Source organism: Phoxinus phoxinus (assembly GCF_949152265.1).
Source record: "Phoxinus phoxinus genome assembly, chromosome: 23".
NCBI lineage: Eukaryota > Metazoa > Chordata > Actinopteri > Cypriniformes > Leuciscidae > Phoxinus > Phoxinus phoxinus.
Genome location: NC_136898.1, coordinates 3,126,838 through 3,143,938, shown reverse-complemented (window position 1 = coordinate 3,143,938; position 17,101 = coordinate 3,126,838). Strand labels below are relative to the sequence as shown.

Genomic DNA, 17,101 nt, shown 5'->3' with positions numbered 1-17,101 from the left:
TTTTGGAAATTGATCTTAATGCCTTAATTAAAATATGAGGACAAATCCAACCTTTAAGGACGCCAGTTTTCTTTGTGAATGAATAATATATCGTAAATAAATAAATGTTCTTCATTTAAACACAGGGTGCATAAGTCAGGACACCCCTATGTTAAATTCCCATAGAGGCAGATTTTTATTTTTAAAGGCCAGTTATTTCATGGATCCGGGATACTATGATCCTGATAAAGTTCCCTTGGCCTCTGGGATTAAAATATCCGCACATCATCACACACCCGTCACCATACCTGGAGATTTAATATAGGGGTGTCCTGACTTAAGCACACTGTACTTTAAGGAAGAGCATTTATTTATTTATGATACATTATTCATTCACAAAGAAAACTGGTGTCCTTAAAGGTTGGATTTTTCTTCATTGTTTTGTAATTAAAGGGTTAGTTCACCCAAAAATGAAAATAATGTCATTAATGACTCACCCTCATGTCGTTCTAAGCCCGTAAGACCTCCGTTCATCTTCAGAACACAGTTTAAGATATTTTAGATTTAGTCCGAGAGCTTTCTGTCCCTGCATTGAAAATGTATGAACGGTATACTGTCCATGTTCAGAAAGGTAATAAAGACATCATCAAAGTAGTCCATGTGACATCAGTGGGTTAGTTAGAAGTTTTTGAAGAATCAAAAATACTTTTTGGTCCAAAAATAACACAAAATAAGACTTTATTCAGCATTGTATTCTCTCCCGGGTCTGTTGTCAATCCGCCTTCACGACTCCACAGTGACGCTGCTGACGTAAGACGCTGATGACGTGTTATCTGGTGCGCCCGAGCTTCGTTTACAGTCTGAGGAAGACGCACGCTATATTCAAGCTATTCTACATTGTTTGTGTGGCTATCACTTTTTTAATGGTGCGTAAGTGTGCATGTCGCGGATGAGACATTTTTACAGTGTGCATCTCCCTCAGTCTATAAACAAAGCTTTAAGGCATTAAGATCAATTTCCAAAAGATGATTTTTTTGTTCCTCTTTTTAGTCAACTTTAGCATGGGTGTCTAAACTTATGCATAGCACTGTATGTGTTCGAACTAGGGCTGTCAAAGTTAACGCGTTATTAACGAATCTTGGAAGGGAGAGCTGGTTATGTCTTAATGGGTCGCGTTTCAGTCACTATTTGAATATTCCTTCTGTTGTTTGACAACAGAAACAATAAAATATACCAATGAAAACAGTTTTATTGAGAATTTAGCTTTATCAAAATGGGCACAGAGAGAGACAAACTAATGTATAATAAATAATAAATGTACATTCAGCATTTTCAGAAGAGCTGCCCTGTCATGCAAAAATCTAAACATGTTTGTTTTAGTAAATTGCTCAATGCAAAGAAAGAGAAGTAATGGGAACCTGGTATTTCTTTGTTCTTCTTTCTTCATGTGTCTAATAGACATGAACAAGTTCTTTGAAAAACATCTATGACCTTTGAAATGTCTCGTCTTCATGCTCTATGTTGACTATGGTTTCAATAATAAACATACATTTGCATAAAGCATCCATATTTATCCATGCCCATATTGATTATAATATTACAAACTTGAAAAGTATTAATTTAAGTAGGGCTGTAAAAGATTAATCGCGATTAATCGAATCCAAAATAAAAGTTTGTGTTTACATAATATATGTGTGTGTATTGTGTATAATTATTTTGTATATATACACACATTTATACATAATAATTATACACAGTACACACATATATTATGCAAACACAAACTTTTATTTTGGATGTGATTAATGGCGATTAATCTTTTGACAGCCCTAATATAAATATAACTATTTTATATATAAATAACACATTTTTCTAAATATATACATGCATGTGTGTGTATTTATATGTACAAAATAATTATACACAATGCACACACATATATTATGTAAACACAAACTTTTATTTTGGATTCGATTAATCGTGATTCATCTTTTACAGCCCTAAATTTAAGGTACATTTAGAACAAATTAAAAAATGTGCGATTAATCGAGAGTTAACTCATGATAATCATGCGATTAATCGCGATAAAAAAAACAACGATTGACAGCCCTAGTTCGGACGTATGGAAACGGCTGATGAGATGAATAGTGACAGCGTTGGTGAGAGTGTGATGTAATTTCTGATCATCACTCTCCCTCTATTTCCCCTTTATTCAGTCTCTGTGTCCTCCTCCTCTTTATTTCACCCTCAGATGGCAATCAGTCATGTCCTCCGTCACCTCGACATTTTCAATCAGCGGTTCGAGCATCTCTGTGGGGACGAAATAGCATTTGCCCAACACGCCGGAAAGAGCGGTGCATTGACTCATTAATGATATGACATGCTGTAATGTCAAAAGCCACCGAGCAGATTTCACTTTCACTGGAGATAAAGCACAAAACAGCTGTTGTAATTGCTTTACCTTTAAACATTTATTTCCCGACTGATGCGTTTCCGTATGCGCAGCACGCTGCTCCTCCAAAATCCCCTCTGTTGTTGATTGTGATTGGGTAATAATGTGGACAGATGGGAGTTTTCGCTCGTGTATTTAAGCATTCGGCGCTGCAGATGTGTTTGTGTGTTTGATTATTATGCTTGTGTGTTCAGGACGGGCTGTGAGATGTACGGCAGGCAGATGGAGTCCACCATTGGAACCGAGGAGCTGACGGATGAGGAGAAGGAAATTATCAACAACGTGCTGGCGAGAGCCAAGATGATGGAGGCCATGGAGCAAGAGAGGATTGGGTGAGACGTTCATTTTAAGTCTTTTCCCGATTGAGATCTCTTTAACTTGTTAGTTGTCTCTCCTAGACACCAATGGGACTTGTTTTGTAAGATAGACCTGGAAAAAACTTGTAGTTTTTATTGCAAGTACACTACCATTCAAAAGTTTGGGGTCAGTAAAAAAAAAAAAAACATTAAATTGATCTAAAGTAACAATTTCAAATAAATTCTGATCTTTTTTACTTTATATTCATCAAAGATTCCTGAAAAAAAGTATCAGTTTCCCCAAAAATCGGAAGCAGCACAACCGTTTTCAACATTGATAATAATAAGCAGAAATGTTCCTTGAATTAAGGTTCCCAGAATGATTTCTGAAGGATCATGTCATGTGACACTGAAGACTGGAGTAAAATTCAGCTTCGATCACAGGAATAAACAGTTTACAATATATTCACATATAAAACAGCTACTTTAAATTGTAATAGTATTTCACAATAATACTGTTTTTACTGTATTTTTGATCAAATAAAAGCAGCCTTATTGAGCAGAAGAGACTTTCAAAAACATTTAAAAAATCGTGTTATTCCCTGGTAGTGTGTAAATATTTAATTGGTTATGCAAGGTGTGATGTTAAATAATAAGCAGTATTTTTACTGTACAATTTCTGCTTCGGCTGCTCGAGATAAGAAAACATTTTTATCCTTTCTTGGGTCAAGAAAGAGCTGAAGTTTGCAATATATTTAGTCTAGTTTGTCTAGATGGGCTTAAATCAGCAGTATAGGCTTTCCTGTTACATATCACACATGCACACTTCAATAACCCGACAAAATGCAGGTTAATATATTTACATTTGTGTCTAATTTTTTATATATTTCAAGAAATATGAGGAGTAACAACCGTGACAACTTTGATATTTTAGGTAAAGTACCTCATAATGAACTCAATGTCTCTTGAGATATGGACAAACAATGTCTGTGCAATGAAATTTTCCTCTGCCTAAAACAATTATCCCAAATGTCTGTTCCTGAAGCTTCTTGCTTGATCGATTTTTGCTTTATTGTATCAGCATGATTTATTTTTTTAGCTCTGTAGTTCTATTTTATATCAACAATTCTGTCATGTTTTCGATTTTTATTCCTCAAATGGCATTTTAGGAGAAACATCTGAAACGAAGTAGCAAAAGTTAGGGTTTAAAAGACAATTGATATTCATTAATATATATACATTCATCAGATGAAAACAAAATGTGAACTGAATTGAGCTGAATAATGACACTGACTTTGCGACATTGACACTCTTATTGAATCAACATTGAACTGACTTTAGCTGAATAATGACACTTGTCCTTACAGCTGAAATTAAATTAGTAGCATAATTGATTCATTTTGTAACATTAACACTGTTAAGCTGCTTTGAAAATATCTGTATTGCATAAAGCGCTGCATAAATATATGTGACTTTTCTTGATACGGTGTGTAATTTCTGCACTGCTAACAGGACATATGCATTTGCAAAAGTTATGACTTTTCAAAATTAGTATTTACTCTTCCATTGGTTGACCAAACATGTTTTGATAAGAAGCGCATGGTCAGTTCCCTCCATCCTATGAATGCTATCACATTAGCGCACACAGAACTGGACTGGACAAAAGCAATATTGACCAACACCTGAGACCCCGTGACAGAGGCACATTGCCTAATAGTTTCCTCTCATTCTGCAGGGCAATTCAGCCCAAGCACATCTGTCCGAGTGATTGAGAAGACTAGTGTGTTTAAGCTTTTTTTACGAGCCACGAGTCAGCCGAGGAATGTACTGGAAGAAATTAATAGTGCTAACTAAACAAGAACGGCATTGCCTTCATTCTCACTCTCTCTTTCTCTCTCTCTCAGCACTTTGCTTGCAAAACCCCTTCACTCTCAGTTCTTTACATCAATGCATTTGTAGAGGTATTTAATCACTTAAAGGAGAGTGTGCTGCTGATGTTATACTTTGCCGTTTTTCATCCCGCAGGCGTCTGGTGAATCGCCTGGACAGCATGAAGCAGACGGCCTGTGGTGACGGATACTCCCGTTGCTTACTCTGCGGCCAGCAGTTCGGGCTCGCGGGCGTCAGTGCGGTCGTGTGTGCCGAGTGTAAAAAGGTACATAAGCTGTGTCGCAATTCAGAGGCTGCATCCATCGAAGTCCGCACCGAGCGCTGTTAAACGAGACGTCTAGCCTAACGAGGATAATAACTGGAGCTATGTCTCCATCCACCTGTTTTTATGTGCATTTTGGGAATATCGCTTAAAAACTGCGCCAGGATGAACCATAAACTCTAAAAATTAACATAAAAAATGCATGCGCTCAATTGAGTCGGATTTTTTTATTTATTTTTTATAAGAAAACATGCGCATAAATTGGCCTCCATCTCTGCTACAAATAACTCATTATTCTTATGCTATATGGTTGTTTGAAGATTATAAATGTTCTTGATGTTTCATTATTGGTTCTTCAGATCTGTTTTGGTTTCTGGGTTCCTTAACCCTGTAAAGCCTGAAATAATAGTCAGAAAAATATATATTTTTTTAAAAGTTTATTGAGTCTTTAGACAAAATATTAAGAAAAAAGTTTTAAAACATATAATGCATTGCTATACAATGACGATTGAGAGATGCACAAATAAACCTGATGATCATATTTCAGCTTCAGGATGATTTTGCAATTAAACTAAAAGGCTTTTATACTTGCTAAACAACTATAAACTATCCATCAGACGACAGAAGGCATGGAGCAGATTTTGTGCAACAGCAAAAGTTCTGAACATGTTGATCATTTAGAGGCCTAATATATTTGTGTATCAAATATGATACAGTTGCCTTTATAGGGTTAATGCACCAAAATGAGATGTTTAACAAATAAATGTTCTCTTTTGGCATCATATTAGAACTTTGTTATATATTGTATTTGTAAGATTGTTTAGTTGAAGGTTGCTTTATTGCGTTTCGTCTGCGTGCTATATAATTTATTATATACAAAATCATTATATACAGTGGCTTCTCCTACTGCAGTAAAATTTTTCTTAGTAATATTTAGCGGCAGTTTGGTGATTTTTGTTCGGTGCTTTGTTCGCAAATATTTTATGCGATATTCTAATTTTGTGCGTAAGTTAAAATCGCAACTTTGGATGGAAACATAGCTTGTGACAGCTGCCGGTGACGAGTCCTGGACTTTCTTGAGTGGTATTCAACAGTCTGAAAACAAAACACGGTTCACAACCTGTTCAAATATGATCACCTCGGTCCATTTATTTGCAAAATAAAGAGTGTAAACTTTCTATAAAATCACATCTTAGTAAATATGGCAAATTTTTTTTTTACATTTGCATTGTTAGATACTCGAGCAAGTTGAAACCAAATACTTGCATTTAAAAGTTTAATTGGCATTTTCTCTAAAACAATTCCAGTTCACCAGTAGGCAATGCATCTTGGGATAGTCTGGGCCACGAGGATCCACTCTGTCCTATCCTTCATGGCCCGGGAAACAAAGGACGCATGTGTAGGTCGCATTCAAACCTTCGAATTGGGACAGCCTCCGTCACGCTGCTATACGCCTTCAAATGCAGACATTGAAGAATGCAGCCTCTGAATTGGGACACAGCTAAACACTCGACCTCATTCAATTATCTAATGTACGTCTTCCAGTAATGATTGTCCAAAAATAGAAATGAATGAGCGATATGCACTTATCTTTATTATGCCCTGCCCAATACTGAGCCACGTGCACATTTAAGAGGGATGCCAATCAGTCTACATGATGGAAAATAAAGACGCAGTCGCCGTGCATAGGCCTGGGTTTTTTTCTGTGGTGCATGACACGAAGATCAATAGACTCTTTATTGATCCCGCAGGGTATATTTAGTGTGTGGGCTGTTTTTCAGTAGTGCTGGAACTCCAGAGGAGGTTAATGCCGTCTGAGTGCGTGTACACCTGCGCAGCCTCCTGAGGCTTGTTTGTGTTTCACCCCCACAGAACATGTGCACGAAGTGTGGCGTTCAGAGCATCAGTCGTTCCAGTCCAAAATGGCTGTGCAAAATCTGCTGTGAGCAAAAAGAGGTGAGATGCAAACCTAAAATTGTCATATTTTTCCACACAAGGGGGGAATTTCGGAGCCAACAATGACAAATCATCAAGCTTAAAAAAGAAAAAAAGTGCTATAAAAGTGTCATTAAAGTTGTCCATGCGACTTGTGCACTAGTATTGTGAAGTCATATGATGATCACTCTGTATTAGGAAGAGACCCAAATTGAAGTTGTTTACTCCTTTATCTCTCAAATCGCCTTATACAGTTTTACTTTAGAACGTTTGACGTTGACAGACACTATTGGCCTTTGTTTTTGTTGCACTGTTTATTTAGTATCATTAATATACTATTATAGTTTTTGGTAATATTTTGTACTAGATTGAATTTTTGTTAAAGTTTTTTTGTAATTGTATTGTATGTTTTTGTCTTTTAAAAAAAAAATGTCTAGATAGGATATTATTTTTCTTTTTTTTTACATTATTAAGATTTAGTTAGTATTGCAACTCAAACTAAACTAAAATTAGACATGTTGCTTTAGCAACTAGCTGAAATAAAGCATTGAAAATAAATGTTTTTTAGTTAACGTTAATAACCTTGAGTTATTAATAACCCTGAGTTATAACCCAAAAGTTCCACATTATGTAACAAAATCCACATTATATCTGCAAAAAAATGTATGTTGGTGTTATGGAATATTTAGTTTGACCAAATATATTGTTTGGTTATGTTTTAGTGAGATATGTCCTCTCTATCATTAATTATCTGAAAAATGTCTTCTCTCTTGTGACTATTCCGCATGAAGTAATCAGGTGACTGTCACATGACTAATTAATTGTTGTTTAAAAGCACTCTGAGTGATGAAGGCTCATTAGCCACAACGCGTCAGTGTGCGGTTATTCGTGAACTGATTTTAATTGGCTAAGAAGCCATGACTAAATAAATATATTTTTATATATTTACTAAAATTGTCACGTGCCTTGGCTTGATACGTTTGTATGAGTTAAACTATCCCTACACCCAGAGAGCACCGGGATACAGATTTTACACCCCACACAGCACTTTTTCTGCACTCCTTGCTTTATGGACTACATTTCATCACAGTGATCGCTATGAGCGGCATGAAGATTAAAAAAAAAAACTTTCCCTTAAATGTAATATGGAAAAAAATTGCTTAATGTTGGTTTGGAACAACATAAGAATGATTGACAAAATTTTCCTGTTTGGCTTATTTTTTATATTTTGAATCTGTTTAAAGATTTATACTTGCAATGCATTTAATTTAAGTGCTTGTTAATGTAAATCTACACCTATACCTGCCATTGACGTCTGTGCTGTCAATGCAATGCTTATGCAGCGATGTGCATGTCTGATTCAACATTATGAATAATATTTCAGTGGCTGCACAGAATAATTACTCCGTTTGTTACTTAGAGATATAAATGGATAGGGTAGATCAGCACCTCTGACTTTGGAAGACACTTTGACTGTGATAAGATGATTCATCCTTCTGACGATGTAAGTCACGGTTAGTCTGGTTGTCAGACGGGGTCAGTAGCAGCAGGAGATGTGACTCTCTTTAATGCAACAAGATCGTTAAGCCCGAATCCCTTTTACGTTTAATCCATTGAGTCGCTGACATTCAGAGTTCCTGCATTTTCATAATCCAGCCATTCCAGCTCCCAGCTGATGCTTATTTGTATAGTAATTGGATGAAATGAGATTCACAGGTGCTGTAAAAAACAAAAAAAACATACAGACTTATGCAATTCAGCATTGTTTTTGCAATTACCTGGCTACCGCAAACAATCCATCCTATTTTTCCGAGTCTATGAATCCTAGCTGATGTTATTATGCACGTTTTATCTGTTAAGATTTAAATTAAGTTGGAAAATTGCTTTGCTTTTTTTGCAACTTCACAGCGTATCAAATTACTTGGAGCTTGGAAAGTGGAACAGCAAAGATGGAGAAACAAGGCTGATTTTTAAATGAAATTTACATTTCCCCCCTTCGGCTGCAGTCTGTTTTAGGACAAAATTACTTTAGCAGACTCTTACAATTCACTCACACGAGCGAGAGTTTGCTGAACTGAGCACAAATGTATGTTATTAGTGGTGAATTAGAATAAATCAGTGCACTAAAATTACATTGAACTTGCCAAATTACTATTTATTCTTTCCCTAAGATGCTGAAGCGGTCTGGTGCCTGGTTTTTCAAAGGTTCACCACAGCAGGTTTTACCCGCTCCTTTACCGATCTCTAATCAGAGAGCGCCCAGTACAACCAGTGCACCAACTTCAACCAAGCCATCAACCAAGCAAGAGTCCTCAATACCTCCACGGCCAAAAAATGGAGGTAAACACTAAAATTGCTTTGTAATTACACATTCTGAATAGCGTGCAGCTTTTTAATGCATTCGAGTAATTTTTTGCAATGTTTTCATAATTCACGGTTCAAAGGAACTGATATATTTTTTAATTCTGTAAAATTGCATTGGATTTCAGAGAGCATGCAGGTCACCGGCAGAGAGCAGCAGAAGATATCTGGTGAGTGTCCTGCATTTCAATAACTCTTGATATCACTAGGAGGAAATGAGGCTTACGATCATGCGGTATCATTTTCCCGTTTTCTGCATGCTCAGCAGAAACGACGCCCCCTAAACGGGAGGACCATTCTGTCATATCCCAAAGAGCCCTAGAAGAAGACAGAGGGAGACAGTCTTTGAGCAGGAACACAATTCAGTCCAACGTCGCCATGGAAGGACAAACTAACCCACCTGTGGTGACGAGAGAAGTGCCGGCTCTGAGCACCAAACCTCCGGTGTCGACCTTTCCCACGACTTCCATACAAAAAGGTGAGCGTAATATCCAACTCATGTATTATCCACAAGATGAGGATATTATAAAACTTCGATTGCCCTTTGATTGTGCTGTGGTTCAGGATCAGGGGCCTCAATTATAAAACACACGTACTTGATTTGATTCTAAATTCCATGGATTTTATCCTACGACAAAAGTGAGGAGCAAATTGGGATAATAAAAAATGATGGGAAAATTTAATGTGGGCGCCAACTGAAGAGCATGCGTTCCATACATGCATTTTGCGCTCATACATGCTAGTATTTAAAATAATCCATTGTTTATTAAAATCATAATATGCATTAATATTATTCTAGGTGCAAAAAAGCAACTCAATTAATTCATGTATGATTTCCTAAAAAGAGAAAAGAAAAAAATATATATATTTGAACATATATAGTATATATACACATATATTATATTTATTATGGATCACAAAACCAGTCTGGAGTCGCACAGGTATATCTGTGGCAAAAGCCAACAAAACACTGTATGGGTCAAAATTATAAATTTTTCTTTTATGCCAAAAATCAAGTAAAGATCATGATTCATGAAGATATTTTGTAAATTTACTACCGTAAATGTATAAAAAAAATATTTTTCTGAGTGAATGCAGCACAATCGTGAACATAAATGCACAACTTTGAAGGAGATTTTCTCAATATTTCGATTTTTTTGCATCCTCAGATTCCAGATTTTCAATAGTTGTGTCTCGACCAAATATTGTCCTATCCTAACAAACCACACATCAATGGAAAGCTTATGTATTCGGCTTTCAGATGATGTATACATCTCAATTAAAAGTCAGACTGGTTTGTGGTCCAGGGTCACATATTATGTATATTTTTGGGCGTTCTGTAGTTATAGTTGATGAGCTCACATTGCACTTGAATCAAGATCAACTCTGATTTATAATGTTGTGCGTGTGGACATTTTATCAGCAAATAATTGCATGTTTACATTCAGGATCATTCTACATGTGTCTTTATAAACGAGGTCGAGGCTGGTAACCGAAAGCTTGTAAGTTTAAATCCTGCATTGGTTTTGTTGCCATTGTGCCCTTGATCAAGATGCTCAACCTCAGATTGCTCCAGAGGGACTGAACCTATAATAAGCGTTCTGCAGATTGCTGTGGATAAAAGCGTCAGCCAAATGGCTTCTTACAGTTGCTTGGTGCATTTGGAGGTATCGATCTGGATGCTTAACTCTGTGATTACGGCTTCATTCCTTAATTGTTTTTTTTGTGTAACACTGTAGCAAACGCACAGATTTTGCGTAAACAGAATCTGTTCAATAAGTGCAATCTCTCGGATTTATAAAGTGGGATGCATTAAGGAACATTTGTGTGTGTGGATGTTTTATCAATCGTTTGTAGGAACATTTCAGAAATTCACAATTAGGATTATTCCATGCACATCTTAATAAATGTGGCCAAAAAGTTGTAGGTTTGAATCCTTCAAGGTTTTGATTTGTCGCCATTGATCAAGGTGATTAACCTCCGATTTGCTCCAGAGGGACTGAACTTATAAGCGTATTGCAGATTGCTTTTGATAAAAATGGCTAAAGAGTTAGTTGCTTGATGCATCTGGAGGTATTGATCGGGATGCTGAACTTGGTGATTACTGGTTTCTTCCTTGATTGTTGCAGTATAACACTGTAGCAATTGCAGAACCTGCACAGTAAGTGCATGTCTCTTGTTATGAATTGTAGATCCTGCGAGTCGACCGGAGGCCAGGGCACCACCTGCCACGCAGACCGACGCACGTTTGCCAGCTGCCAACAGCGTTCCTGCTTCACGCCAGCCACCACCCCCCACCGCAGAGGATGAAGAGGATGCCAACAGCTACGACTCTGACGATGCCAGTAAGATGCTAATTTGCACTGACATATGGACATGTTTGTACCCCATGGGAACCACACAGAACAAAATGATTTACCGTGGAAGTCTTGCATCACAGATTGCATAAAATCAGCAGACGTGTATTTGAGAAGCCGTTGATGTAAGACTGTTAGTTTTTTTTTCTTGTTCATTTCTCTGATGCGATGTTGTCCACTTTCCAGCCACTTTGGGCATGCTGGAGTTCATTCTGCTCTACGAGGAGGAGAAAAACGAACTGCATTGCAATATAATCAAAGCAAAGGTATTGTCTTTCTTCTAGTCAATTTCTGCACTGAAAACATGTTTCGGAAGTATCACGTCACCATGTGTATAACTGCTAACCTCGCAATTATTCTGTCTTTGGTGAAGGGTCTGAAGCCAATGGACTCCAATGGTCTGGCTGATCCTTATGTGAAATTGCACTTGCTTCCAGGAGCCAGTAAGGTACCGATCCTGCTAATGTTAAATATCACTAGCTGTGTTTACATGCAACCGAAATATCCATTAGCAATTGGATTTATGCATTATGCAGATGTTGAAATTGATTACTCACAGAATGGAGTAGATACACAAAGGTGTTTTGTCAATCTCTTAGTCTAACAAGCTAAGAACAAAGACGCTTCGTACCACCTTGAACCCTGTGTGGAACGAGGCCCTTGTTTATCATGGCATCACTAATGAAGACATGCAGAAAAAGACTCTCAGGTAAAAACTGCGCTACTATATGCAATGCACTGAAGCTTTCCGAGGTAAATGTGAATGGCCGACATAATGCTAATCGTTTAAAATTCTCCTTCCTTTTCATTTGCATGATCCACGTTGTGTTTTCTTGCATTGCATTTTCAACTTAAAGATTCTTGGAGAGCCTCACTTGATGTATTCAGTTAGAATAGTTTGCAGCGGACTTAATTAAAGCCGTGACATTTCCCAGAGTTGAAAGGTTCAGCATCCGCATTGTTCCCTGGCAGGCTTTCTGTCAGTGATGAGGACAAGTTCGGCCATAATGAGTTTATCGGCGAGACACGGGTGGTCTTGAAAAAACTGAAGATGAACCAGAAGAAAACCTTCAATGTGTGTCTTGAGAGAGTGATTCCGGTAAGCTGAAGGGAACAGTAAAGCGTTTTGGGGAAAGTTTACTGTGATTATGTTATTGTAGTGAATTGTTGAACCTCTCGTACGCAGGTGAGACGCTCAGCTGGCGCAGGAGGATCTCGTGGCATGGCGCTCTATGAGGAGGAGGTAACGGCATCATACATCTTGAGAATTACACATGAAAAGAAAATACAATACTGGTCAAAAGTAAAAAAATAAAAAATAAAAAAAAGTTTTCTTAGGCTGAATTTGTTTGATCAAAAATACCATAAAACCAGTAATATTGCGAAACATTTTTTAAATAACTGATTTTTATAATATACATTTATCATTGAAATGATACATCAAATTATGCATGATGCATCAAACAGTTGTGCTGCTTCTTATATTTGTGGAAAGCATTATACTTTTTTTTTTTAGGATTCTTTGATTTAATGAAAAAAAAAAAAAAAGCATTTATTGAAACCAGAAATTTTCTAAAAAATTGTCTTAACTGTTACTTTTGATCAATTTAATGCATTATTGATTGCAATCATTGATTAAAAGTATTAATTGTTTTTCTTTTCTTTTTATTATTTTGTCTGACCCTTAGAAATGATTGAATTTTTATTCTTAAATACCCCCAAACGTATAAATGGTAGTGTATCACAGTTTCCATAAAATTAGTAAACTGTTTTCATCATTGATATTAATAAATGTTTCTTGAGCATCAAATCAGCACATTAAAATGACTTCTGAAGGATCATGTGACACTGAAGACTGGAGTATTGATGCTGAAAATTCAGCTTTGATCACAGGAATAAATTACATTTTAAAATATATTCACATAGAAAACAGCTATTTTAGATTGTTATACTGTTTCACAATATTACTGTTTTTGATCAAATAAATGCAGCCTTGGTGAGTAGAAGAGACTTCTTTAAAAAACATTAAAAGATTGAAATTATTTCAAATTTCACTACAATGCAGTGTACAACATAGAGGCGTTTCCAAGAAAGCATTATTGTCCTTTGAGATTCTCGCTGGTAACTGGTATCACCATTGTCCTGTCAAGTAAGGCATGTAACCTCTGTTTCTGCTGTGCATTATACGTCACTAAAGGGTCGGCTAAATGGTTCATCTACCCACAGGACATTTATGCGTCTACTCATCTTTTCTGTGGCGTTTTTAGTTGAAGGACAGTGAAGAGGGAGAGGAGAGGGGACGTATCCTGGTTTCTCTCACCTACAACAGCCAACAGAGTCGTCTGATTGTGGGTGTAGTTCGATGTGCTCATCTGGCAGCAATGGACTCCAATGGCTATTCTGACCCATTTGTAAAGATGTAAGTATATAACAATATAATAAAGCAATAAGTCGCTTGAAGCCGTGTTTTACAGTGGATTTAGAACCGCTAAGGGGCGTTGTTAGCTACGACGCAGAGTGTCTAAAACACCCTTAGCTGTTCTAAATCCACTGTAAAACACGGCTTCATGCGGCTTATTGCTTTTATAAAACGGTTACTCCATAAAAATATTAATTTTAATATTTATTTTATTCATAAAATAAACACCAGCAACAAAAAATGTAACGCTATAACACATTTATTCCTCCGCCAAGCAATGTAGTTCCAAAGAGGTTGCTAAGCAACACATGCAGCAACAAAGAGTCACAAACGGCCGTTGTGCAGTAATACTAATGTGACTGTCACGCACTGATCTATATAATGACATATATATATATATATATATATATATATATATATATATATATATATATATATATAGTCATTCTATATAGATCAGTGCTGTCACGGTTCTGTTATGTTTGGACTTTTAGTTTATCTTCAGTCACATGTCTCCTTTGTTCCAGTTTCCCGCCACACTTAAATCACTATGGTTACTGATTATGATTATTCATTATGTTCAGCTGTGTGTCATTACCCTCATTTGCCTTTCTATTTAAGTTGCTGTGTCTGCACTTCTCCTTTGTCTGGTCAAGTTAATGTATTGTGGTTGTTTGCCTGCCTGGTTTGTATTTCCTTCTTGTGGACCATTAAAGCCTTCTGACCCTGATCTTCATCTTTCTGTGATTTATACAACCAAGTTGTGACAGTAATGCGGTCACAGGTGTGTGTTTGTTGAGTAATTTACAACGGCTTTGAACGCGACTCAACCAATCAGAATCAAGGACTGGAACTATCCATTTTATAATAAAAAATAAGCTCACCAAAAAGTACTTCTCAAAGCGTAATTTAAATGTTCTCTGTAAGAAGAGTCATTTGCTTGTCAGAATTGTTTTGCGACATTCATTTAACGATCACAAATGCGCTGTGTGTTTGTGTCTCTGAAGTTTCCTGAAGCCTGACATGGGAAAGAAAGCGAAGTTTAAGACTCAGATCAAGAAGAAGACCCTTAACCCTGAGTTTAATGAGGTACTCTTTCTTTCTCTCCGTCTCTGGCGATATGACCTGCAGTGAGCGTCTTGACACGCTCGACATTGACATGCCACCATGACAGTGCTTTAATACGCTCTGACACTATAATAAAAGGACGTTTTTTTTAGCCATATATCATGTGAAATGGACCTGTCATGGTTTTTTGTTGTTGTTTGAAAATATATTCATATGATTTTTTCGGGGGGAATTGCAGGAGTTTAGCTATGACGTCAAGCACGGTGAACTGGCGAAGAAGAGTTTGGATATCACTGTCTGGGATTATGACATGGGAACATCTAATGATTTCATTGGTGAGAATTTTTTTTTTCAAATTGTTGCTTGATCAGGCCATATATAAAAAAAAAAGAAAGAAAGAAAAAAAAGATATTTTAACATTTTGCATAATATTAAGGCCTGGTCTTCAACTAATGATTTAAGTTCATATTGATTATATACAATCAAAGAGTTCAAGGTGCATTATATGGAATAGACTGATAGTATGAAATCATGTACATTCATGTGAGAAGAATTTAGTCATTATAAAAGCGGTTTTCTTTGACATGAAGTTTCCTCATGGGGGCTGACATATTTAAGTCAGAAACAGAAGTTGTGATAGTTTTTTATTCCCTATTGTGATGTATATCCAAGTGAAACTTATTCTCCAACTAGTGAAAACTAGGGCAGGGCTTGATTTGGTCTGTGGGGAATTGATTGGATGGTTGTGGTTTGCTATTGGTGGATCTCATGTGAGTGACAGGTTGCCCCGCCCTCGTCATCAGAGAAGAGATGTCGAAGTTATTCTGATTCAAGAATATGAGGGCACTTTAAAAAACAAAAAAACATAATTTATAATAAATACTGTCGAACAATATTACCAAAAAAAGAACACCATTTCATGGTGACATTTAAGATCATGTGACCAGCTAACTACTACATGCGTTGCCGTTTTAAACCCCTGGACACTTTTGCTAGCTGAATAAATAAATCATGGCTGACTGCGAATATAAATTTTTCATATGAAGCCTAAGATTCACCAACATATCGTCACTGTTAGACGGAAACTTTGTATCTCCAAAAAAAAACACCACTTTAAGAGATGGAAAAAACACTTTTTTAAATAATTTAACACCCTGTTGTCAAAATTGATATAGTGGATTTATATTTAGTCTGGCACTTGCAAGTGTCATTATATAATTAACATATAACCAAAATCAAGCTTCAAATGGGGTTACAAAGTTTTTGGACGTGTGTTTTGTCCGTTATTAGAAGAACCGCCACATCGGAGGCAGTAAGTTCATCACATTACGTTTCATCAACTTACAGGTTATAACATTTACTGTAGCTATGCGGTCAATCAGTTTTTTTCTGCCATTTGGCAAAAATCTCATGTTTTTAAAGATAAAGTGCTTTGCACAGGCTGTTTAAGACAGTACTGGCTGTGATTCGATGACAAATGCTAGACTAAAACACTCTTCTTTGCTCCTCAGATGCATAAAACATTAGCCTTTATATATAGTGTTTGTAGAGTAAAGAAATGCTGTACTTATTCAAACAACCAGTTCTTTATTAACCCTTACTTTGCAAACCAGCAGAGACGCTCCAAACTGTGTTGCACTTCATTCACAATTGAGTTTTGAGGTTTGACTGACAGTTTGAGGAGCCAATGGAGATACGATAAGTAAATACGTTTACGATGGAGTAAATAAGTTTAGTCATAAGCTCTTTTTTTTAAATATTATATTTTAAATTTTTGACAAACATGTCAGAATGAGAACATAAAACACGGATGAAATCAACTACCCACCTACAAATCCTTCCCTCCCACCCTGCGGTCTCTTTATAATGGGGTACATAATGGACAGATAAGTCAACAGCCACAGGAATGATAAAACAAAAACATTTAAAAAACAAGAAGTGGGATAAAGTGTTAAAGGAACATGCTGAGTTTTTGTGACTTTAGCTTATTCAGCGTATCCCCCAGAGCTAGATACATGCAGTCCATACATACCCTTTTCATCTCCGTGCGTGCCGTAACTCTGTCTGACACACCCACCGCTA

General features: G+C 36.6%; 1 protein-coding gene across 4 annotated transcripts in view; it reads left to right on the top strand.

Annotated features, from left to right (window-relative positions):
- rph3aa (rabphilin 3A homolog (mouse), a) overlaps positions 1–17,101 on the top strand; it is a 31,803-nt gene that overhangs the window by 12,932 nt on the left and 1,770 nt on the right. For 3 of the 4 annotated variants that reach the window (XM_079599132.1, XM_079599134.1, XM_079599135.1), the window contains 15 exons: positions 2,626–2,763; positions 4,753–4,882; positions 6,752–6,835; positions 8,986–9,154; positions 9,304–9,345; positions 9,441–9,653; positions 11,368–11,520; positions 11,719–11,798; positions 11,906–11,980; positions 12,132–12,241; positions 12,505–12,631; positions 12,719–12,775; positions 13,800–13,951; positions 14,959–15,040; positions 15,258–15,354. In XM_079599132.1, coding sequence (XP_079455258.1) covers positions 2,626–2,763; positions 4,753–4,882; positions 6,752–6,835; positions 8,986–9,154; positions 9,304–9,345; positions 9,441–9,653; positions 11,368–11,520; positions 11,719–11,798; positions 11,906–11,980; positions 12,132–12,241; positions 12,505–12,631; positions 12,719–12,775; positions 13,800–13,951; positions 14,959–15,040; positions 15,258–15,354 — 1,709 coding nt within the window. The remainder of the gene's footprint in view (positions 1–2,625; positions 2,764–4,752; positions 4,883–6,751; positions 6,836–8,985; positions 9,155–9,303; positions 9,346–9,440; positions 9,654–11,367; positions 11,521–11,718; positions 11,799–11,905; positions 11,981–12,131; positions 12,242–12,504; positions 12,632–12,718; positions 12,776–13,799; positions 13,952–14,958; positions 15,041–15,257; positions 15,355–17,101) is intronic. The other variant, XM_079599133.1, reaches the window with a different exon arrangement.